Here is a 19,828-nt window from a genome sequence, read left to right as displayed (position 1 = left end):
TAATACCTATCTCTCTACTTAGAATTAAGCCTTCTCTCAAGGCCTCTAATTCGACTAAGTTATTAGACATTACTCCTAGAGGTTTGGTTCATTTGGTTAGGCATGATCCGTTATTTGAACAAATAATACATCCTAGGCTTGCTGGTCCTGGGTTACCTCTAGAGGCCTCATCAAAATTTAACTTTGACCATCCTACAGAAGGAGGTTCCCATTTACATTCTTTCCTAGCGATCTTGTTGGATTTTGTGTATATCATTGGTGGATTAATTAGTTTGAACTATTTTTTACGCATATCTACATCCTAGTCTAAAAAGGAAACTTCCTCCTTATATGAGTTTCTGAGATTATTGTTAGCTACCTCAATAATACAAGATTCCAATTTACTGAAAAAGGATTCTTTCCTAGCGATCTTGTTGGATTTTGTGTATATCATTGGTGGATTAATTAGTTTGAACTATTTTTTACGCATATCTACATCCTAGTCTAAAAAGGAACCTTCCTCCTTATATGAGTTTCTGAGATTATTGTTAGCTACCTCAATAATACAAGATTACAAAAAATTCTTCTGCTCCTTTCTTTCCATAATTCCCATAGGAGCATGGAAGGGGATATTTTCCATTAATTACTATAAACCTTAGAACAACCATGTTTCGGCAACTTTTCAAAAAAATTAAAAGGTTATCAAGGAATGCAGTTTGCCAATTAATTTCTTACCAATACCAACAATTCTTGGCAAAGGAACAATCATAAAGTATGTGTTCAGATGTTTCAAATTCTTTTTCGCAAAGTGTGCATCTAGATGGTCCTTCGAAACCCATCTTGGTAAACCTATATGATGTTATAACTCTCTTTTGAATAGTAGCCCAAAGGAAGATACCTACTTTCGGAAGACATGTTGGATCCCAACATAGACTTAGAGGGATGTCAATCTTATCCCATTGTTGAGAATTTATTATCTTTTCATAACCTAGTTTGACTTTATAATTTCAGTCTTTCAAGGCTCCCCAAATTATTTTATCTTTCCTATCTTTATGATTTGCATGTCTACTTTTTTTAAATTGATTAAAAATAGATTTTTCCTATGATGGAATTGGAGTTTCATCTAAGGTTTTTCATTGCCATCCTCTATGCTGATTATCGTTAATTTTAATTTTAAAATCCCTCACATTCTTACCCCACAGAGCTGAAAGAGTGTTTTTGATGTTTATAGGTAGATTTACACTATCTAGAGAAGAAAGCCCACCCCATGAATCTTTCCAAAATAAAGCATCTTGCCCTAAACCAATATCCCAAGTTATTAGCTATTTGTGGTCAATAGTTCAACATAAAGTTCCAAATTTTTAAACCTTTTGGAGGATTTTTTAATTATGAACAAAGACGGAGGATTATTATTGTTTAAATATTTATGATATAAAATTTTGGCCCATTTACTATTATGTTCTTTAAACATTCTCCAGATAAGTTTTGCCCCTAGCGCTTCATTTTGCCAACTCAATTTATTTAAGCCTAGGCCTAAATATTTTTTCCTATTTTAACAAAGCTTGTTTTTTCTTATCTCCAGTACCTTGCCAGATGAAGTTTTTTAATTTAGAGTCACATTTCCTTTTTACACCTTTGGATAGGGGAAGACATGACATGATATATGGGGATAGCCGAAAGTACTGCTTTGATCATAATAATTTTACCAGCTTTAGTTAACCATTTCCCTTTCTAACTTCCCATTTTTTTATTCAATTTTTCTAAAATCGTATCCCAAGCTTTAATTTCTCTGATGCCTTTTTCAAGTTGAATACCAAGGTATTTGCATGGAAAGGTTCTTCTAATGAATTCCATTATTCTACAAATTTCTCTCTCCACTTCCTCTTTGGTATTAGTGAAGAAATCTCTAATTTGTTAATATTTACTTTTTGACCATATGCTTCCATATAATTATTTATTATTTGCTTAAAATTTTGAGCTTCTTCCAAAGTGTTTTTTTTCTTGTAGAATTGTATCATCTGCAAATTGTTGATGTGTTATTATGATTCCTCTAATGTTCCTTTTAATTTGAGTCTTTATTATAGCTCTGTCAAAAGCTTCTGGCATAATAATGAAGAGAAAAGGTGATATATTATCCCCTTGTCTTATTCCTCTAAATATGCTAAAAAACCCTTCAAGGGTACCATTTATGAGAAGGGAGATTTTTGGTGTCGAAATGCAATTATATATTAAGTTGATCCATTGACGAGAGAATCAAAAAGCTTCGAGTGTTTTACTTAAGAATCTCCAATCCACTTAATCATAGGCCTTTTGGATATGTAACTTCATTAGCATACAAGATTCCTTATTAATTTGTATAGAATGACTTAATTATTGGATTATGATAATACCATCGAGAATTGAGCTATTAGGAACAAAACTTGTTTGTTCCTCTGAAATGAGCTTTGGTAGTACTTATTTAAGTCTATTGGCTAGTGTTTTTCAAAGTATTTTGTGGATTGTATTAGATAAGGCTATGGGCCTAAAATCTCTTGGATCCATATGTTCAATTTTCTTTAGAATTAAAGATAGGAATGTATTGCTAATTTCAGTAAGAAAGGATTCAAAATTCCTAACAACCTTAGTAGCCTTCCAAAAGTCATCTCACAGAATATCCCAACATTTTTGAAAGAAATAGGCTTCAAAGCGATCAAGGTCCGAAGATTTATCAAGATTAAGTTGAAAAAAGGCACCTTCAATTTCTTCTTTGGTAAATTTCTTATTTAAGTTTTTATTATCTTCTTCAGTTTTTATTTTTGGAATAGATCCTAACATCTTATTCTGAGCTATTAAATTTCATGACTCGAAATTATTAAGGATATATGAATAATAATTCACAAAAGTTTCCGCTATCTCATATGGGTTTTCAATTACCTTTCCTGAATTATCCTTGATTTTTGTTATTCTATTAATATTTCTCCTATTAATGGTACTATTATGAAAAAAAATTGTGTTTCTATCACCTCCTAACAATCATGTTTCTCTTGATTTTTGTTTCCATAATATTTCTTCTTTTGCTAGGATATTTTCCTATTTAGCTAGGAGTTCTTTTTCTTTGATATATTTTTCATTATTCATTCCTACCCTAATGATTTCTTCGTTTTATTTTTTTAATTCTTCTTCATTCTCTATTTTTTCTTTAAATATGTTGTTAAAATGGTTTCTTCGCTAAGTTTTTTAATTCTTTTTCATCCTCTATTTTTTTTTTATATGTTATTAAAATGATCTTTGTTCCATTTATTTATCTTTCCTTTTAATGATTTCAATTTTGCTATGAAACAAAACATCCTTGGTCCTTCAAATTTCTCTTTGTGCCACTATTGATATATATTATTAAGAAATTTTTTATCTAGAAACAACATTTTTTCACACTTAAATGGATTTCTTGATTTTTTTGTAGTTCACCTATTTTTAGTCTAACCGGATAGTGATCAGATCTTGCATTAGGGAGAATGATTGTATTGAAAGGATGATTAAAAGATGCTAAATTTCCTCTAAATAAATCTATCCAATCTTTCTACTATATTACAAAAGTCAGCTTGTCTATTATTCAATGTGAAGACCCCATTAGATGTTGGAATGTCAATAAAGTTATCTTTTGTGAACCATGCTTTGAAATCTAACATAACTTGATTAATGGTCGTAGTCCGTAGACCCACCTGCTTTTCCTCTTGAATCTAGAATCACATTAAAATCTCCCCCAATGAAAACATTTTCTTGTGGGTTGAACTCTAAAAAATTGCTAATCGTGTTCCATATTTCTTCCTTACTCGTTGTTGGTGTTGACCCATACACATTAATAAGTAGGAATTGAATTTCGTTTTTTAAGCTTTTTACTCTCCCCCTGTCCAATTATAATTGGATACAAGTGGAGTGAAATACCAATCCCATCTGAGGGCTCTACTGAATCAACTAGTTCTTTTTTCCAAGAACCTAATTTTCTTCTAAGTTTTTCTCTTTCTTTGTTGAATTTTGATTCTTGTATTAATACTATATTTGATTCAAACAATGTTACATTGCGCTTGAGTAAGCGCTTTTTAAGAGGAGCATTTAGGCAACTAACATTCCATGTTGTTAGGTTAATGGCTCTATGGGAAGGAACTTTCCCTTTCCTACATCCACAAGAACGTTAATCTTTTTGTTTGCTAGCCAGTCCTATAGCTTCTCTAAGTTCAACTAAGGATTTTCTTCCTCTTTTTCTACTTTGTTTTCCACATAGTGGATGTTCTAAACCTTGTAAGTTTGCCACAGTACCAAGATTGTCTAGATTTTTACTAGTGTTTTGCACACTTGCAGCAATATATTCATCTTCCATTTTATCTAAAATGTTCTTTTTCTAATTCTTTCATGATTTTATTACTAAATCCTTTGTCATCCTCACTCATTTCTCTGTCTATTGTTTTCTTAATTTGACTATTTTCACCATTTATTTTATATATATCTTGCTGAAATTCTTCTAATTCCTGGAACCCGAACTCCTCCCAATTTTGGAATTTTCCTGCTTTGTGTCTTTCTAGATTAACCGAAACCCATTTCTCTGGGATTTCTTCTTGATTTATCAATTCAAATTCCCTTCAAAACATCTCCACCTCAATAGGAATATATCTAGAATCTCCTTCTATTTTCTCTACTTTTTCTAGGGAAGATGAATTAGATTTCATTTCCTTTTGTCTTACGTTATTATACTCTTTAATTGTTATTATATTCAAGCGTTTATCTTGCCCTATTCCTTCTAAATTACCTAAGATTGTGTTTTTATCTAATATTGATTCACTAATTCCCTTGGTACTTGTTAAATTGTGTGTTGCTATATTATCCTCTAAATCATCATCTTCAATATCTTTGTTATCCATTTCTGTAATTCTTTCTACCAACCATCTTTTTTCCTTCATCGCTTCTTCATGTTCTTCATCTTTGGCTTCAGCCTCGAGATCCTCAAGGAAGTCTTCTTCATCTAAGTCAACTTCATCCAAAGGAATGGGGGATTCAAGTCAATCCTTAATATTTACTTTGTTCAATATTGTTTCCTCAGCTTCTATTAATTGATTCTGAACATCTTTTGTTCTAATTTCACTCTTTTCAAGATTAGAAGTAAACTTTTGCTCCTTTTTCCCTTCTTTTTCTTGTTGGTTACCAATCATTTTTTCTTCTTCAAGGAAATATCTATTTCCTATTAGTGTTTGTCAAAATATATAAAACTCCCACTTCTTTTTTGATTTTGCCTTTTTCGAATTAGTAGCCTCATTATCTTATTGCCTTTCTATTTCCTGTGTTTTCTTTCTTGCATTCTCTACTTCTACATTTTCTAACATTGGATTGATATCTTGATTCTTTAATACTGATCTTCTATTCTAACACCCTACATTGTTTTCTCTTTTTTGACCTTTTGTGTCTCATTCTTTCCCCTCTTATGATCTCTGTTTTTTATGAGTTTCTGACTTTATCCCCCTTTAAATTGTTTTCTTTTGTGCCTTCTTGGCTGCTAGATACTTGGTCTTTCTGATATCTCTATTAATACCTTCCTCTTGTTCTGGTGAGTTTAAAGGTAGAACCTTATCCATTCTTAGCTCAAAATTAGTTTCAGTATTATTATAGAATGTATGTTTCAGAGGCTCTGTCAAATTCTCTTTGGACATCTTGATATTAGTAAGTAGATTATGATTATCTGTCCTTGAGATTATATTTATGTCTAATCGATCATCACCTTGGTGAAGTTTATGTTCTTCTCCCATAATAGTATTTGATCACTTGTATCATTTGGATTAAAATTAAATCTTAGAGTCAACTGTCTAATTATTGTTGACATTATTGCTTTTGAATTTTGTTATGTCATTTGAACTAAACCATTAATATATGTGGTGGTGTATTTTGCTAAGTTGCTTTAATATTAGCATAGTGGTATATAAATTTATTTGCTGCAGCATATTTTTACATTTATATGGTTTTTTTAGACAAAAAAACAAAAAAAAAACTTGTGCGAATGAACCCAAAACGAATTCAAAAAATATTGGATGAATTTGAAACCTGCATCTTGAACCCAAATCTATACCAGAATCCAAACCAGCAACTTGGCTTTAAAACAACAGCTATAACAAAAGTAGGCACATCTCTCTCCTTGTCCATTTTGTCAAAACGCCTAAAATGGAGACCACAAAATAGGTGTGTCACTTTATAATGGAAATTTCAAATCTCACACCTCTAAAATGGTGATTACAATATAGGTGATAGCAATGCAACATTGTATCTCCAATTGTGTTTGCACCTAGTTGTTTTCTTTCCCTGTATAGCTCATTTCAAGCACTTATGTTGGTAGAAATTTTCTACATGAGCTAGTAAGTGTATTTCAAGTTGGGCTAAGCATTGTGAAACTTTGGTTAGTCATATTAGACCGCAAAGCTTTATTCCTTAGAGAGCTTTGGCTATGTAAAACTTAGTTCTGAGTCAAGTTTGATCAATGTTTTGGTATTAAAAATCGGCAGTCAAGATCTTTTTTATCTTTGTACATTGTTTCGTTGCATCATACTGACTTCAATCTCAAAATGCACACTTTAAATACATACCTAGTATTTTAAAGTGTGCATTTTGAGATTGAAGTCAGTGTAATGCAAGGAAAAAATGTAGAAAGGTCAAAAAGAATCATGAGATTTGTCTCTTGGACTCATGAAATTTATTAGATTTTGGCGTTTGAAAATAGTCCATCATTTGTATTACAAGTTAAATCAATGTTGCCAGCAAATTTATTCATTAATTAATTTATATTACAAGGAAAATCAATGTTGCTAGCAAATTTATTCATTTGATAGTCCATCATTTGGATAACAAGGAAAATCAATGTTACCAGTAAATTTATTCATTTGATCAAATGATGGACTATCAATGAATAAATTTGCTGGCAACATCGATTTTCCTTGTAATAAAAATGATGGACTATTTTCAAATACCAAAATTAAATAAATTTCATGACTTTTAACCATATCCCAACATATAAAGGAGACAGTGAGAATTGTTCTTCAGACCATGGAAAAATATAAGACAAAAGATCTGTGGTATGAACTTGGAGTACCTGATTACTGCTACTCTCAGCATTATGTCCTCTATTGCCTGCAAGAACCAGGTGTTTAAATAAGAACACCACTGGACACATCTCCATAGTAGATTGACTCTTAAATTGCATTGTGTAAATCAAGTAGCTAAAGAAAATACTTCTAGCATGAAGCAAACTCTCAGAACAGAATAAAGCAAATTACGAACTGTGAAAGATATCACACTAAAAATGTCAACTAGAAGCTAATGATGGCATGCCCACATTAAACAGAAAAGTTGACACACATGCAAGACAGAAGATGAGTCAAATACTGAAAAAGAAAAACTATAAAGTAAGAATGTTTTATCTATCATAGAAATATACAAAAGTGCACTCTTACATGGGTTATAAAACATTATTTCAAATGTCCCCATTAAGTCAGATGCTAACAAAAGTCGTATGGTTCCCCAGGTATTCTATTATTAAATCAACTGGTAGAATTCGTGAACGCAGCGGGTCTAATTATTTTATGTGAACTTTTCCCTCAAAAGCCAAATTTTTGATGAAAATGTTTTGTAGTTTGTTTTCTTCAGAAGCTCTGTTCTGACTTGTCAAGAAAAATCTAAGCCAAAAACATTACAAGACAAATGATTAATCTTCACCTTAGCCATTGACTGAATAACCTAAGAGAAATAAACGAGCTAAAATGGATCTTGAAGGTGATGAGGAAGGAATTTAATAGCTACACTTACTTCCAAAAAGCAACGATTAATAGAATATTGAATTCTTAGATGAAATATTTTTAGCATATTTCTTTCCTGTGTCAACCAGCTATTTCACTAACAGGTACATGCAAGTACATCAGTCAATATGGAAGGTTAGAGATATGCCAATAACATGCATACTCAATAAGAATGCCAAGCAGAAAATCAAAGTTCTTCCAAGGTAGTTATCATTTGACTTCATCAAGAGGTGACCCACAACAATGAAATGAAGGCCATTTAAGTTAGGTGAGAAAATGTGTTCTATTTCAGATGTAGGACTTGCCCCTTAGTTAAAACTTAACTTTGTATATCACAGAAGCATGGAATATCTCATGTATTGTTTTATTTTCTCAGTACCTTGTTGGAAGATCATATTTAGGCTTTTCGCTTATAAGTAATAGCTTGATACCATGTTACAGGCAGTTCTTCGGAAATCATCAAATAATGACTCTTTACATTGGAATACTAAAGGACTTCAGCTTCACCAAGTTGAATAAAATGGAGCAGGTAGTAATTAATTACCTTTCAAAGGGCTTTGCATCTGTTCACATTCATTCATGATTTTAATTTTCACTCATACAGTTAAGCATTTACAAAGGTTCTTAAACAGAACCTTTTAGTTGTAATTGAATGTGTAAGACAAATTTTGACAGTGTCTATGAGCACGGTAGTATGGCCCACTTTGATTATCTCCCTCTTCTACTTATATAGGCACAACACAATATTGACAGAACAAAGTGAACAAAAATGACGAATGTTTTAACTAGTCACCTACAATGCCAACCAAAAAACAAAAACTTTACACCTGCTTAACTGAAAATAGACCTCTATAGAAAGGGAAAACCTTCAAATACTGAAGCAAAAAAAGTTTGCCAAACACATTACAAGAAAATGAATACTGGCAAATAGGATTACACTCTTCAAGATGAGTAGCTGCCATCCTGTCAGTTACATCCTCATGATCCTCTGTCTCTTGTAAGACTCGTGCTATTTCTTCATCATTATTGATATGTGAATGGTTATCTGAACCTCTAGTACTATCCGTTGCCCTCACTCCATGTTGGTGAGAGTTGCTGCTAGCAGAGCCTGTGATTCCCTGCTTCTCAGAGTAAGTTTGAAGTGACCAATAAGCACTTTCCTGATCAAGATCAGAAGACAACGATGGACAACAATTAATCAGAATCCTTGTTTGAATTGGTCATCAACTAAATATCACCACTAATATTTGAGCCTGTATCTTGTTAAAATGCAACCAAACATAGCAAATTCAAAAAGGAAATAAAAACTTAAATCATCTTCTTTAAACTATGAGTCAAAACTAATTCCTTTGATGATCAATCCAAAAGGAAACATTATGGACTCGATATCTAAGCTCACCACTTAAAAAAGACTCAAACTCTAAACTAGTGTCATAAAACTTGTCAGATTACACTTCAATCAGTATTATCTTTAACCAACACAACAACTATTTTCAGACCTATGTCGAGCATGAAGCTATCTGCACAGGAGCTGAGAATTGCAATAAGGAAGGCAATGTCTTTGTTAGAAACTTAGAAGACATTTGTGAAAACATTTAGAGGACATCGGATCAAGAGGTTACAATCTATAATTGGGCGAGGGGGTGGAGTTGGGGACAATTCCCCTCCACTCAATTCAAAGAATTTTGAGAGAAATAAGGGATTCAATGCCAATTAACTGCAACCAACACACAATAGAAAAATGGAGTGGCGAAAAGGCGTGACAAGACTATTACAGAAGAGGTGCAATGCATGATGCAACTCAAGAGCATGCCCATCCAGTACTTAGAAGCAGCTGTGAACACAGCAATTTATATCTTGAAATTGATGTTTTGCAAATCCTTGCAACAAATCAAGTACACACTCGAGAAAGCTTGCTTTAGTAACACACCTGAGGTAACCTCTTGTCTTGTGTTTACTTCAATAACAACCTAAGGCATACAAGCTAATTTATATTTCCACTAGTTGGAAGGTTAATGTAAAAGAAACAACCTTATTTTCCAATGTCCAACAATAGAGCAATGAAGCTCCTAAATCTAGCATTATGGTACTCCGAAAGATAATACTTCAGTCCACTCGGCAGCATGTGTTTCAGGTTTCCACTAGTTCTCCTCCACTTGTCCAATAGACATGTAGAAATCAAAGTCTTTGAAAGATCCCTGATGGATCTCTTCCGCTGATCTGCTGTAATTTTATATTTTTAAATTTGTTTTCCCTGTTTATTAAAATTTTCTTGCAGAGCTAGACAAAAGTTGCAGAAGGGTTTGATTGTTTTATATTTTTGATGATTTTTCAATAAGTAATAACAGAAGTACAATAACATGAACCAGTTTTGAGAATGTATTCCAAATACATTTAAAGCAAAGTCGCTTTAAGCAATTTTTTTTAATATACGCCTAATATGTAACCAGATGAAGATTTACAATAATATCCAGATGATTACAACCAAGAATAAAGCCAACCTGAAGGCGTGAAGGTGAAATATGAGCCCAAAAGGAAGCTACAGCCAAAATCCAACTCTCAAATGCTATACATGGAAAAGTAGATGGCTACCAAGCGCGGCCATACAACTGCAAAGCGCCCCCACGTGGGTAAAATAGCCAAACCCCAACTAAAACTCTGACTCAGTACTGCGTTCCCCAAAAGAAACAATGCACAATCTCCAAGATGCTTCTGACTGCAAGAATCCATACCACTATTTTGAGGGCTACATCCCAAACAGGCAAAGCAAGTGGCTTTGGCGTCCCAAATGCTGAAAGCTCAATCAGAGCCCAAAACACATATCCAAGATGTAATATGTCAATAATGTCTTTGAACTTTGTCTTTACCTCCTTATAACCCACCAAACTTAGCTCAAACCCTAAAAGTGTCCCCATGTGGCATTGGGTTATAAAATAATATATTTCTCATTTTTTAAGTGGTCAAGTATCCAGAAAATGACCTTTTTCCCAATAGAAAGAAATCTGTTCACCGAAATGCTCTGAGTCAAAAGAGAAATATTTTAAAAAGTTCAAGACCTTTCCATCGAGCTATTACACCAAGGGATATTCACCCAGATGAGGCCAAAAAACCTCTTATTACTCCAAAATGGCTATAACTTAGCCTTATTTAAATTATTAAAATGCTAACTTAGAAGAATATTTAAATATATTAAAATATTTCCCAAATAGCAAACTAATAGCCAAAACACCTCTACAAGGTGAAACTAACCTCGTCACCTCCTGTGACTAATGCCGAATAATCTGAAATAACTGACAGTCTCATCCCTCAAAATTAGGGATACTCTTAAAAAATAAGAATGTCTCTGAATCTCCCGAAACTGAAACCATAGAATGATCTCATAGAGACTCAAGAATGTAACCCATCTCCACCTCCTAAAATGTAGGAAACTCCTCCTACAATTAAGGAACTGCTCTCCTACTGTCTGAAACTCTAGATCCGAACACTGTGTACCCTAACTGGGTCTCTAAACACCACTGCCAGCCTACGAGACTCTAATGATAGGCCAACTCTATTGTCTCTGATGTCCACTCTAGCAAGGGGACATGACAATCCTCCCTTCCCAAAGATTGCTTGTCCACAAGCAATGAACAAACTCCTGTTGCACCACTCTGATATACACTCCTGGGTGTGTGATATGAAGCAACACATCAAGGATCGCAGAATCAAATGCACTGCATAGGATAATACCAGGATCCCACACTAGATGAGAGTGTTCCCACAACCAAGGTGGTAACATACTGGAATCCCTGTGAGACAAGGCATCAAACAAAACAACACCCGAATTCCAACACCATCTGAACCAGCACCCATCCATCAGGTATAAACAAGGATCACTGGAAACCTCTATCATGCCATATCTCTTCGCAACCATTGTGATACCACCACGAAAGTAATAATCGTCCAAAGCATCATGTTTGCTAATACCCACATCATCCTGTAACCATGATCTCGGATGAAGTCTCTGTGATATAGATGTGATAGCCCATGTCGGAAACTACTTGACATAATGTTGGATCATTTGCTGGTCCCACCAACCAATCCTCCCAAACTACTGAGTCAGTTGCCTACAATCAATAACTCTATCCTCTGACTATCGCAACATGGATAGCATAAATCATGCTTCAATATCCCCATAGCCTTATGAAGAGCATGGAAATCTGCCATGGAAAATCCTCCACTATCCTGCTCATCAATCATAAGAGCACTCCAACTGAGTGTAGATAACATCTGTCGAGTGACATCAAAGTGCTCAACCACTATGCCTACCCTCCTGTCATCAACCCTGAGTTGTCTAATCAAGCGATGAGGAGCCTGAAAATGATAGTTCTCAGGCATGTGTACATAGTTCTCAAGCATGTGTACTACCTCTGAATCGGCGCTATGGTAGAATACTATGTCGGAGTCATGTACATCGCTATAAGGAGTATCCAGTATGCATTCACTAATGCATGTATCCTCATTTATAGTAGTGCAACTTTGTACCTCTGAGACCACCTCCTCTGCCAATGATGAAACTACTGTCACCACACTATGCTCCTCTCATCAGCTCCCCATGTGTCTGCACATACAACCGAATCACGATCTTGGGATTCAGTGTCACTATGAGTACACACTACTCTAATTTCTAGGGTATGGTCTAAGAAATTAGACTCATCATGGCATGAAGTCTCATCACCCAATGCCTCTGAAATACCTATGTCTAGATTACTCTCTTGTGCAAACTCACCAAAATAATCCTGACCCTCTGTATTACTTGTTGTTTCATCCAAATCAACGCTGGCCTCTTCTTCCGTTGGAAGAAATAAAGATCTAATGGATGATTCCCTTTATTTCCTTGCATCATCTATATGATTATGGCATTCTTTGACTCTTTGGAGACGTTGTCTTGCTTGGGCAGCAAGTATCTTTGCTTGCATAGCTCTATCTAACCAATATTTATTCAACCTTTGAAAATGTTTTATATCATCTACCCCAAAGTACACAAAATCAGGCTTATGATGACTTGTATCATTCCCATCATCACGTCCCATGCTTGCACCATGTGTACCCTCAAATATAGAATACAAATCATTGTTCTCTTCTTGACCGAAGGATGCCACATCTTGAGGTAACGAAGTTGTGTCACTATTTTTATGAACTTCAGAATTATTATGATGTGTTCTAGTTATATTTTTGACCCCTTTAAGTGTATTATCATAGAAAGCCTCATGGCCACCACTTGCATACGAGCCTTCATGACTATTCCCAAGTGAAAGAGTTATCATATTAAAAGAAGGAGGGTGTAAGCTATCGCTGCCCTAAATCAGAGTTGTGGGAGCCTCCTCCATGCTTCCATTCCAATCATCAAACAACATCCCATCTTGATTCTTCACATGCTTAGATAGAAGTGGCTCAAAGAAGTCTTCAACTTGGCTTCTATGAGATTCAAAATCAGACTGCCTACGTACTAAACTTGTCATCTCATTCTTAAGTTGAATACCATCATCAACATCATTACCTCCATTTGAAATAAATGTTACCTCATGATTTGAACTGCTGTTGCGAATTTCAGAATAGGCCTCACACCTTGGTGTCACATTTCCAACATCTCTAATGGTTTGTCCCCTGGTTGTAATCTCTTCCAATTTTGTGACCAATGGCTTCTTTATTATCATTTAATATTTTTTTCTCTTTTTGCTGCTGAAAGGAGCTTGTAGATACTCAGTTATCATCTGCTTGAAGGAAAGGAGGTTGCATATCTCCTTAGGAAGGGAACAATACTGATGGTAGTTGCTCATAACTGCAACATTGAATGTCTTGGCAAGAGGCATCTTACTTGTGCTTGTTAACGAAGATGAAACCTTAGAGCACCCATTTTTATTTCTAGCCATGTTATTGGCCTGTAACTAAACTGATTTCTTTTCCAACAAGCTGGCAAGTTCTAAGCTCTGATACCACCGAAAGATCCCTAATGGATCTCTTCCGCTAATTTGCTGTAACTTTATATTTTTAAATTTGTTTTCCCTGTTTCTTAAAATTTTTTTACAGAGCTAGACAGAAGTTGCAGAAGGGTTTGATTGTTTTATATTTTTTATGATTTTTCAATAAGCAATAACAAAAGTACAATAACATGAACCAGTTCTGAGAATGTATTCCAAATACATTTAAAGCAAAGTCGCTTCAAGCAGTTTTTTTTGAATATACGCCTAATATGTAACCAAATGAAGATTTACAATAATATCCAAATGATTACAACCAAGAATAAAGCCAACCTGAAGGCGTAAAGGTGAAATATGAGCCAGCCCAGAAGGAAGCTACAACTAGAATCCAGCTCTCAAATGTTGTACGTGGAAAAGTAGATGGTTGCCAAGCGTAGTCATACAGCAGCAAAGTGCCCACATGTGGGTAAAATAGCCAAACCACAGCTAAAACTCTGACTCAGTACTGCATTCCCCAGATGAAACAATGCACAATCTCCAAGATGCTTCTGACTGCAAGAATCCAGACCACTATTTTGGGGGCTATGTCCCAAATAGACAAAACAAGTGAGTTTGGCGTCCCAAATGCTGAAAGCTCAATCAGAGCCCAAAACACATATCCAAGATGTAATATGTCAATAATGCCTTCGAACTTTGTCTTTACCTCCTTATAACCCACCAAACTTGGCTCGAACACTAAAAGTGTTCCCATGTGGCGTTGGGTTATAAAATAATATATTTCTCATTTTTAAAGTGGTCAAGTATCCAGAAAATGACCTTTTTCCCAATAGAAAGAAATTCGTTCACCGAAATGCTCTAAGTCAAAAGAGAAATATTTTTAAAAGTGCAAGACCTTTACAACGAGCTATTACACCAAGGGATATTCACCCAGATGAGGCCAAAAAATCCCTTATTACTCCAAAATGGCTATAACTTAGCCTTATTTAAATTATTAAAATGCTAACTTAGGGGAATATTTATATTAAAATATTTCCCAAATAGCGAACTAATAGCCAAAACACCTCTACGAGGTGAAACTGAACTCGTCACGTCTTGTGACTGATGTCGGATAATCTAAAATAACTGACAATCTCATCCCTCAAAATTAGGGAAACTCCTAAAAAATAGGAATTTCTCCGAATCTCCCAAAACTGAAACCATGGAATGATCTCGTAGAGACTCAAGAATGTAACCCGTCTCCACCTCCTAAAATGTAGGAGACTCCTCCTACAATTAAGAGATTGCTCTCAACTGCTCTCCTACTGTCTGAAACTCCAAATCCAAACACTGTGTACCCTGACTGAGTCCCTAAACACCACTGCCAGCCTATGAGACTCTAATGATAGGCCAACTCTATTGTCTCTGATGTCCACTCTAGAAAGGGGACATGACAGTCTTCCCATAAATGCCATGTCAATATACACAGGATTAATATTCATTTATAATGGCAGTATACACATGCTGGCCCGGTGGACTGGGGTTCATCTCTTGAGGGTACCATACATAATGGCATGAATATGGTCAGGGTCGACATTCATTTATAATGCTGGAAGTTTGCATAGATTTCACATGCAAAAGAAAAACATTTCTCATTTATCCAATCATTATTGCTCCACTATGTCCTTCCCCAATTTTCCATGTGGAAGCTATTCTATGTCAAAGTCTTGTTTTCCTGATACTGTTACCTTTTCCACTGAATTGGATTATTAATTTAAAGAAGAACGGGGTTCCAATCATAAATTCAATGTCACTTTTACAGGATGTTTACCTTCCAGATCTACGATAACGCCTATTCATATTTGCAAGGTCTCATTTCCCTCACACATTGTAGTGCATATTCCTGCATTACAAATAAAGAATCACTGAGAATATTATTTATGCTGTCACTTGTTGCAGATCAACCACTTAAGGAAAACTGAGAAATTGTACAACACCTTGTCTTGGTGGCTCTTCTATGCAAATGATGAAAGGAACCAAGCTGTGTTACCAGATACTTGTACCCGGGGCTGGTTATGCAAACCACTATGGTACATTTCCCAGTCTACTAGGGGACCACTCCTGGGCATGTCAGGGTACTGCCTGGGCGCCTGGATACACAGTGGATCCATCGCAGGGAGTACTGTAGGTCCTTTACAAATATATTCTAAATAAAGGTTACTTGGTAATGTCCAATGTGCTGTGAATGATGAAGGTTAAACGATAGCTACAGATCAATAGCTGGTTGCCTACTTTCCCTTGATCAATTTAGTCTCTCCCGTGCAATAATAAAAATGTCCACATGCTCACTGCCTGTGAGAGAGGCAACCAGAAAAAATAAATTCATTGTATGAAACCCCAAAACAGATCATTGGAACTAGAAAGCATAGCCATTACTATTAGCAAAAGACTTCTACGCTTCAAGCATCTCTCAGAGAAGAAAGCGGATGGAGCAAACAGACGAGTAAGAAGGATAAGATAAGTCCATGAAAGTTCATAAAATATTTACTTTGAACTTGTTGATCTTCAAGCACACAATGTGAAAACTACATACAAAACCAAACAAATTCATGAAAGAAAAAGCCCTGAGAGATGACCTCAAAGAAAGACTTGGCTGATAAGGATTTTTATGTAAGTGAACATGTAAAGAAAATTTCCCAGCTCATTCTACGCGAGGGAAATTTTCCCAGTAAATGAGATGCATCCCTCAGAAAACATGTAAAAGATGAAAAATGGAAAATAGTAAATTGCAGAAAGGGTTGGAGAGCGACAAAGAACTGTAAAAATAAAACCAAATTAAATTGACCTGCTAGGAGATCAGTGTTACAAACACCTATATGCCATTACTACTTTTATTGTTGTGATAGTAATGTACAATATCTATACACCAATCCTGTTAGTTTCCATTTTTTCCACATGGATTGCAACCTTCAAGATGTAATCAAATCAAGTAAAAAGGGCCCGTTATTTCCTGTGGTCAAAAAGAGACAAAATCGGAACAAAGCTTATATGGCCACAGGATCCCCAACAATTCAAGAATACCTGATCCTGCAGCGCCTCGGCAAGTGCGAAATCGCTTTGAACATAACTGAGACCTTCAAACAAGTCCATAAAGCTATCCGTCACCGTGTAAGGAAACCCAGTGTTTATGTAATGCGCCTCCGGATGCTGATTCCGGTTCATTTTCAACAACCACCTTCCTCTGCCTCTAATACAGAGCTCCACTCAAACTAACAAACCAAAAATCAATAGTGCATTGTTAGCTCAAACAAAATCCACTAGAATTTGACTAAAACGCTGCAATCTATGAATCTCCAACAACGCATCTGCAACTTACAGGTTTGTTTATGGTAACTTAAAGTGAAAAAAGTCTGCTTATAGGCTACAACAATGGCGTACAAGCTAAATCGTTTGGATTTTTAAGCCGTGGGATGCACAAGCAACAATCTCACCCAGTGACCCGAGGAACAAAACGTGTGGGGTAAAGCGCAGGCGTGTGGCATAACGGAAGGTCTGCGGTTCGATCCCTGGCAATGGCATGCCCCAGGCGATCGATTCAGACAATACACTCTTTTTATTCTCCTCTACTCATCAGTACGCCTGGCGTTACTTTGCCTTTCTTTACATATCTTCTTCTTCTTCTATCCATACTTTAACATAACGACCGTCCATCAGGAGAATCATTTTTCTGATTTTAACCTTTTACGACACAAACCAACGTCAAGACAGCGCAAAGGTTTTTGTTTAAACTTGACGGTCGTACGGCCGTATCTGCATTTTTAACGCAGTAAAATACAAGTGGAAACTTTTTACAGATAAACTGCAACTGCGACAAGTGTTCAAAGGGTAATGGGTAACTTCTTACTAAAAGAGAGAAATAGAATATTTTTTATTTTTAGTTTTCGTCTAAAAAATAACAAAATTGATGAATTATTGTGGTATGTACACTTTATAAAGATATAAAAATTAATAAGAATGCTATAGTATCGTGCTGATGAATTATTTTGGTATGTGTACTTCATCAGTTTGCAAATGATTGAATGAATGTGATTTTAATGACCACACGTCTATAGGACTAGCATAACATGTTAAATAGATTCTATATTTCTTTCCATTTCCAATTTTCTGATATGGATCTTAATGTGTCAACCTAAAAAAACAATGCATGTTGACTGCCTTTTGTATGAAATTATAGTATATTTCAAGGTAGACAATCCGGTCAAGTTGTTTGAAGAAGGTGGCTTTACAAATTTGTGACTTTCTTAATCAAAATTCATAGAAAGAAGAAATGAGATTTAGGAAAGTCTATGGATTAGAGTAAATTTCTACATTTCAACCATTTTTCTTATACATGTGAAGATTGTTCATATACAACTTGATAATGAGTGCGCCCAACTTCATTGTCTATCTTTACTTGAAACAATTCAACCCACTACTATAAAACGCAATGTTTCTATGCTTACACTTTTCTCAAAGTGCAAAAGAAAAATGCACTCTTCCTTCCATATGTTGTTTGGTCTTTCCTAATGTTTTGTTTCATAATGAAGTTGACGAGAGTTAGTTTGTAACCAAGCAATAATAAAAACTCCCTCCCTTGCACGTATGGTTTGGTCTTTTCTAATGTGTGGTTTCACAACAAAGTCAATGAAAGTTAGTTTGAAACTAAGCAATGATAAAAAAGTTGACATGGGATGAATGGATGAGTTTTAATAACATCGAGGAGACAATTAGCTTATGGGACTAAGAGTATTATTGTTAACAAAATTTGACTTTCTATTAATGTTGAATCTTCTATTGTGAATCTTGATCAAGAAACTTATAGTTTTGTGAAGCCTTACCTCGTTTAATAACTAATTTAGACTTCTTGTCTTCACATTGTTTTCATATTATACCTTCAAATATTGCACAATCAAAGTATTTTATTAATTTCGATCACTTTAGGACATTGTTTTCATATTATATCTTCAAATATTGCACAATCAAAGTATTTTATTAATTTCGACCACTTTAAGACATTGTTTTCATATTATATTTTCAAATATTGCACAATCAAAATATTTTATTAATTTCGACCACTTTTATTAAAAATAAATAAAAGAAAGACATTTTTTTTAAAATGAAAGAATATTGTTTAGAGAGCTCTTGGCTCATAAATGTCACTAAATTCTCTCCATCCGTACAATATCGAAAGAGCAAACAAACAGTAAAAGTAAAATATCGGCCGTCAAAATTGACTTCGTTCCTGCCAAACAAAGACCTTCATTGATGCTACCACGTCAGTTCCACGTGGACTCTCCTGAACGTGACACGTATTTCCAGGAGTTTGATCAAGTTGCGTTCAGAATCCATGGTCGCGCTCTTTTCGGACGCCATAAAATATTAAATAAAAAACAATATATATTTGTCATGCATGGGTTGCTTTCGTTGGTGAAAGATGACCAACCACTTGTTTGAAGAACAATTTCCATGGGAAATCAAAGAAAGAAGAAAGCAAGAACAGATCACCGACCCCACGGAATGTTGAGGCAACCTTGGGTTTTATCGACATCAACAAGTTTTCCTTATTTCAATTATTGCAAGGTGAGAACAAGACCCCATTCTTGTGAACCAATAATTGATATGGTATTTCAATTGAAGAATATTTAATTTAAGATTATAAAAACATATATAAGTAGTATGCCATGTCAAAGATAAGATAAAGAATATATTATTCTTTTTTTAAGGAATGATGTGACATATAGTTTTATCATTCATGATTTTGAATTAAAGAATAGATAGATAGATAGATAAAATTTTAACGTCCACGAGGCCAAAAATAGCCTATGGGACAGCAAGACAACTCAAGCAGACTTAAGTAGCGTTGTTCGCCTCTTGTGTAGACTAATGATGAGCCCCCCCAATTGCTCAATGTACTCTTCGTTGAACAGGTTATGCCAAGAACTGTCACATATAGTATCCGCAAACTTATCCCTGCTATCCTTGTAGGCCTCACATTCTAGAATAAAGTGTTGTTCAGTTTCCACTTTCCCAGAATTGCAAAATCTGCAAATTCTCTCTTCCCAAGCCTCC

The 19,828-nt window shown here is 34.9% G+C and overlaps 1 protein-coding gene across 5 annotated transcripts in view; it reads right to left on the bottom strand.

Moving 5' to 3' along the window:
* The window catches only part of LOC149562311 (E3 ubiquitin-protein ligase BIG BROTHER-like), a 62,213-nt gene extending 44,827 nt beyond the window's left edge, over positions 1 to 17,386 (bottom strand). The window contains exons 1-4 of one of the 5 annotated variants that reach the window (XM_089825835.1): positions 17,097 to 17,386; positions 16,802 to 16,989; positions 8,692 to 8,944; positions 7,082 to 7,119 (exon numbers count right to left, since the gene is read on the bottom strand). In XM_089825835.1, the coding sequence (XP_089681961.1) occupies positions 7,082 to 7,119; positions 8,692 to 8,944; positions 16,802 to 16,942 (432 nt within the window). In that variant the 5' untranslated portion in view covers positions 16,943 to 16,989; positions 17,097 to 17,386. The remainder of the gene's footprint in view (positions 1 to 7,081; positions 7,120 to 8,691; positions 8,945 to 16,801; positions 16,990 to 17,096) is intronic. The other 4 variants (XM_089825837.1, XM_089825836.1, XM_089825839.1 and 1 more) reach the window with 4 other exon arrangements.
* Between the last annotated feature and the right edge of the window lie 2,442 nt (positions 17,387 to 19,828).

Source organism: Cupressus sempervirens, chromosome 4 (genome assembly GCF_028749045.1).
Source record: "Cupressus sempervirens isolate cs-2001-9-10 chromosome 4, ASM2874904v1, whole genome shotgun sequence".
NCBI lineage: Eukaryota > Viridiplantae > Streptophyta > Pinopsida > Cupressales > Cupressaceae > Cupressus > Cupressus sempervirens.
The sequence above is the reverse complement of the archived record's forward strand: the minus strand, read 5'-3'. Positions and strand labels throughout refer to the sequence as shown.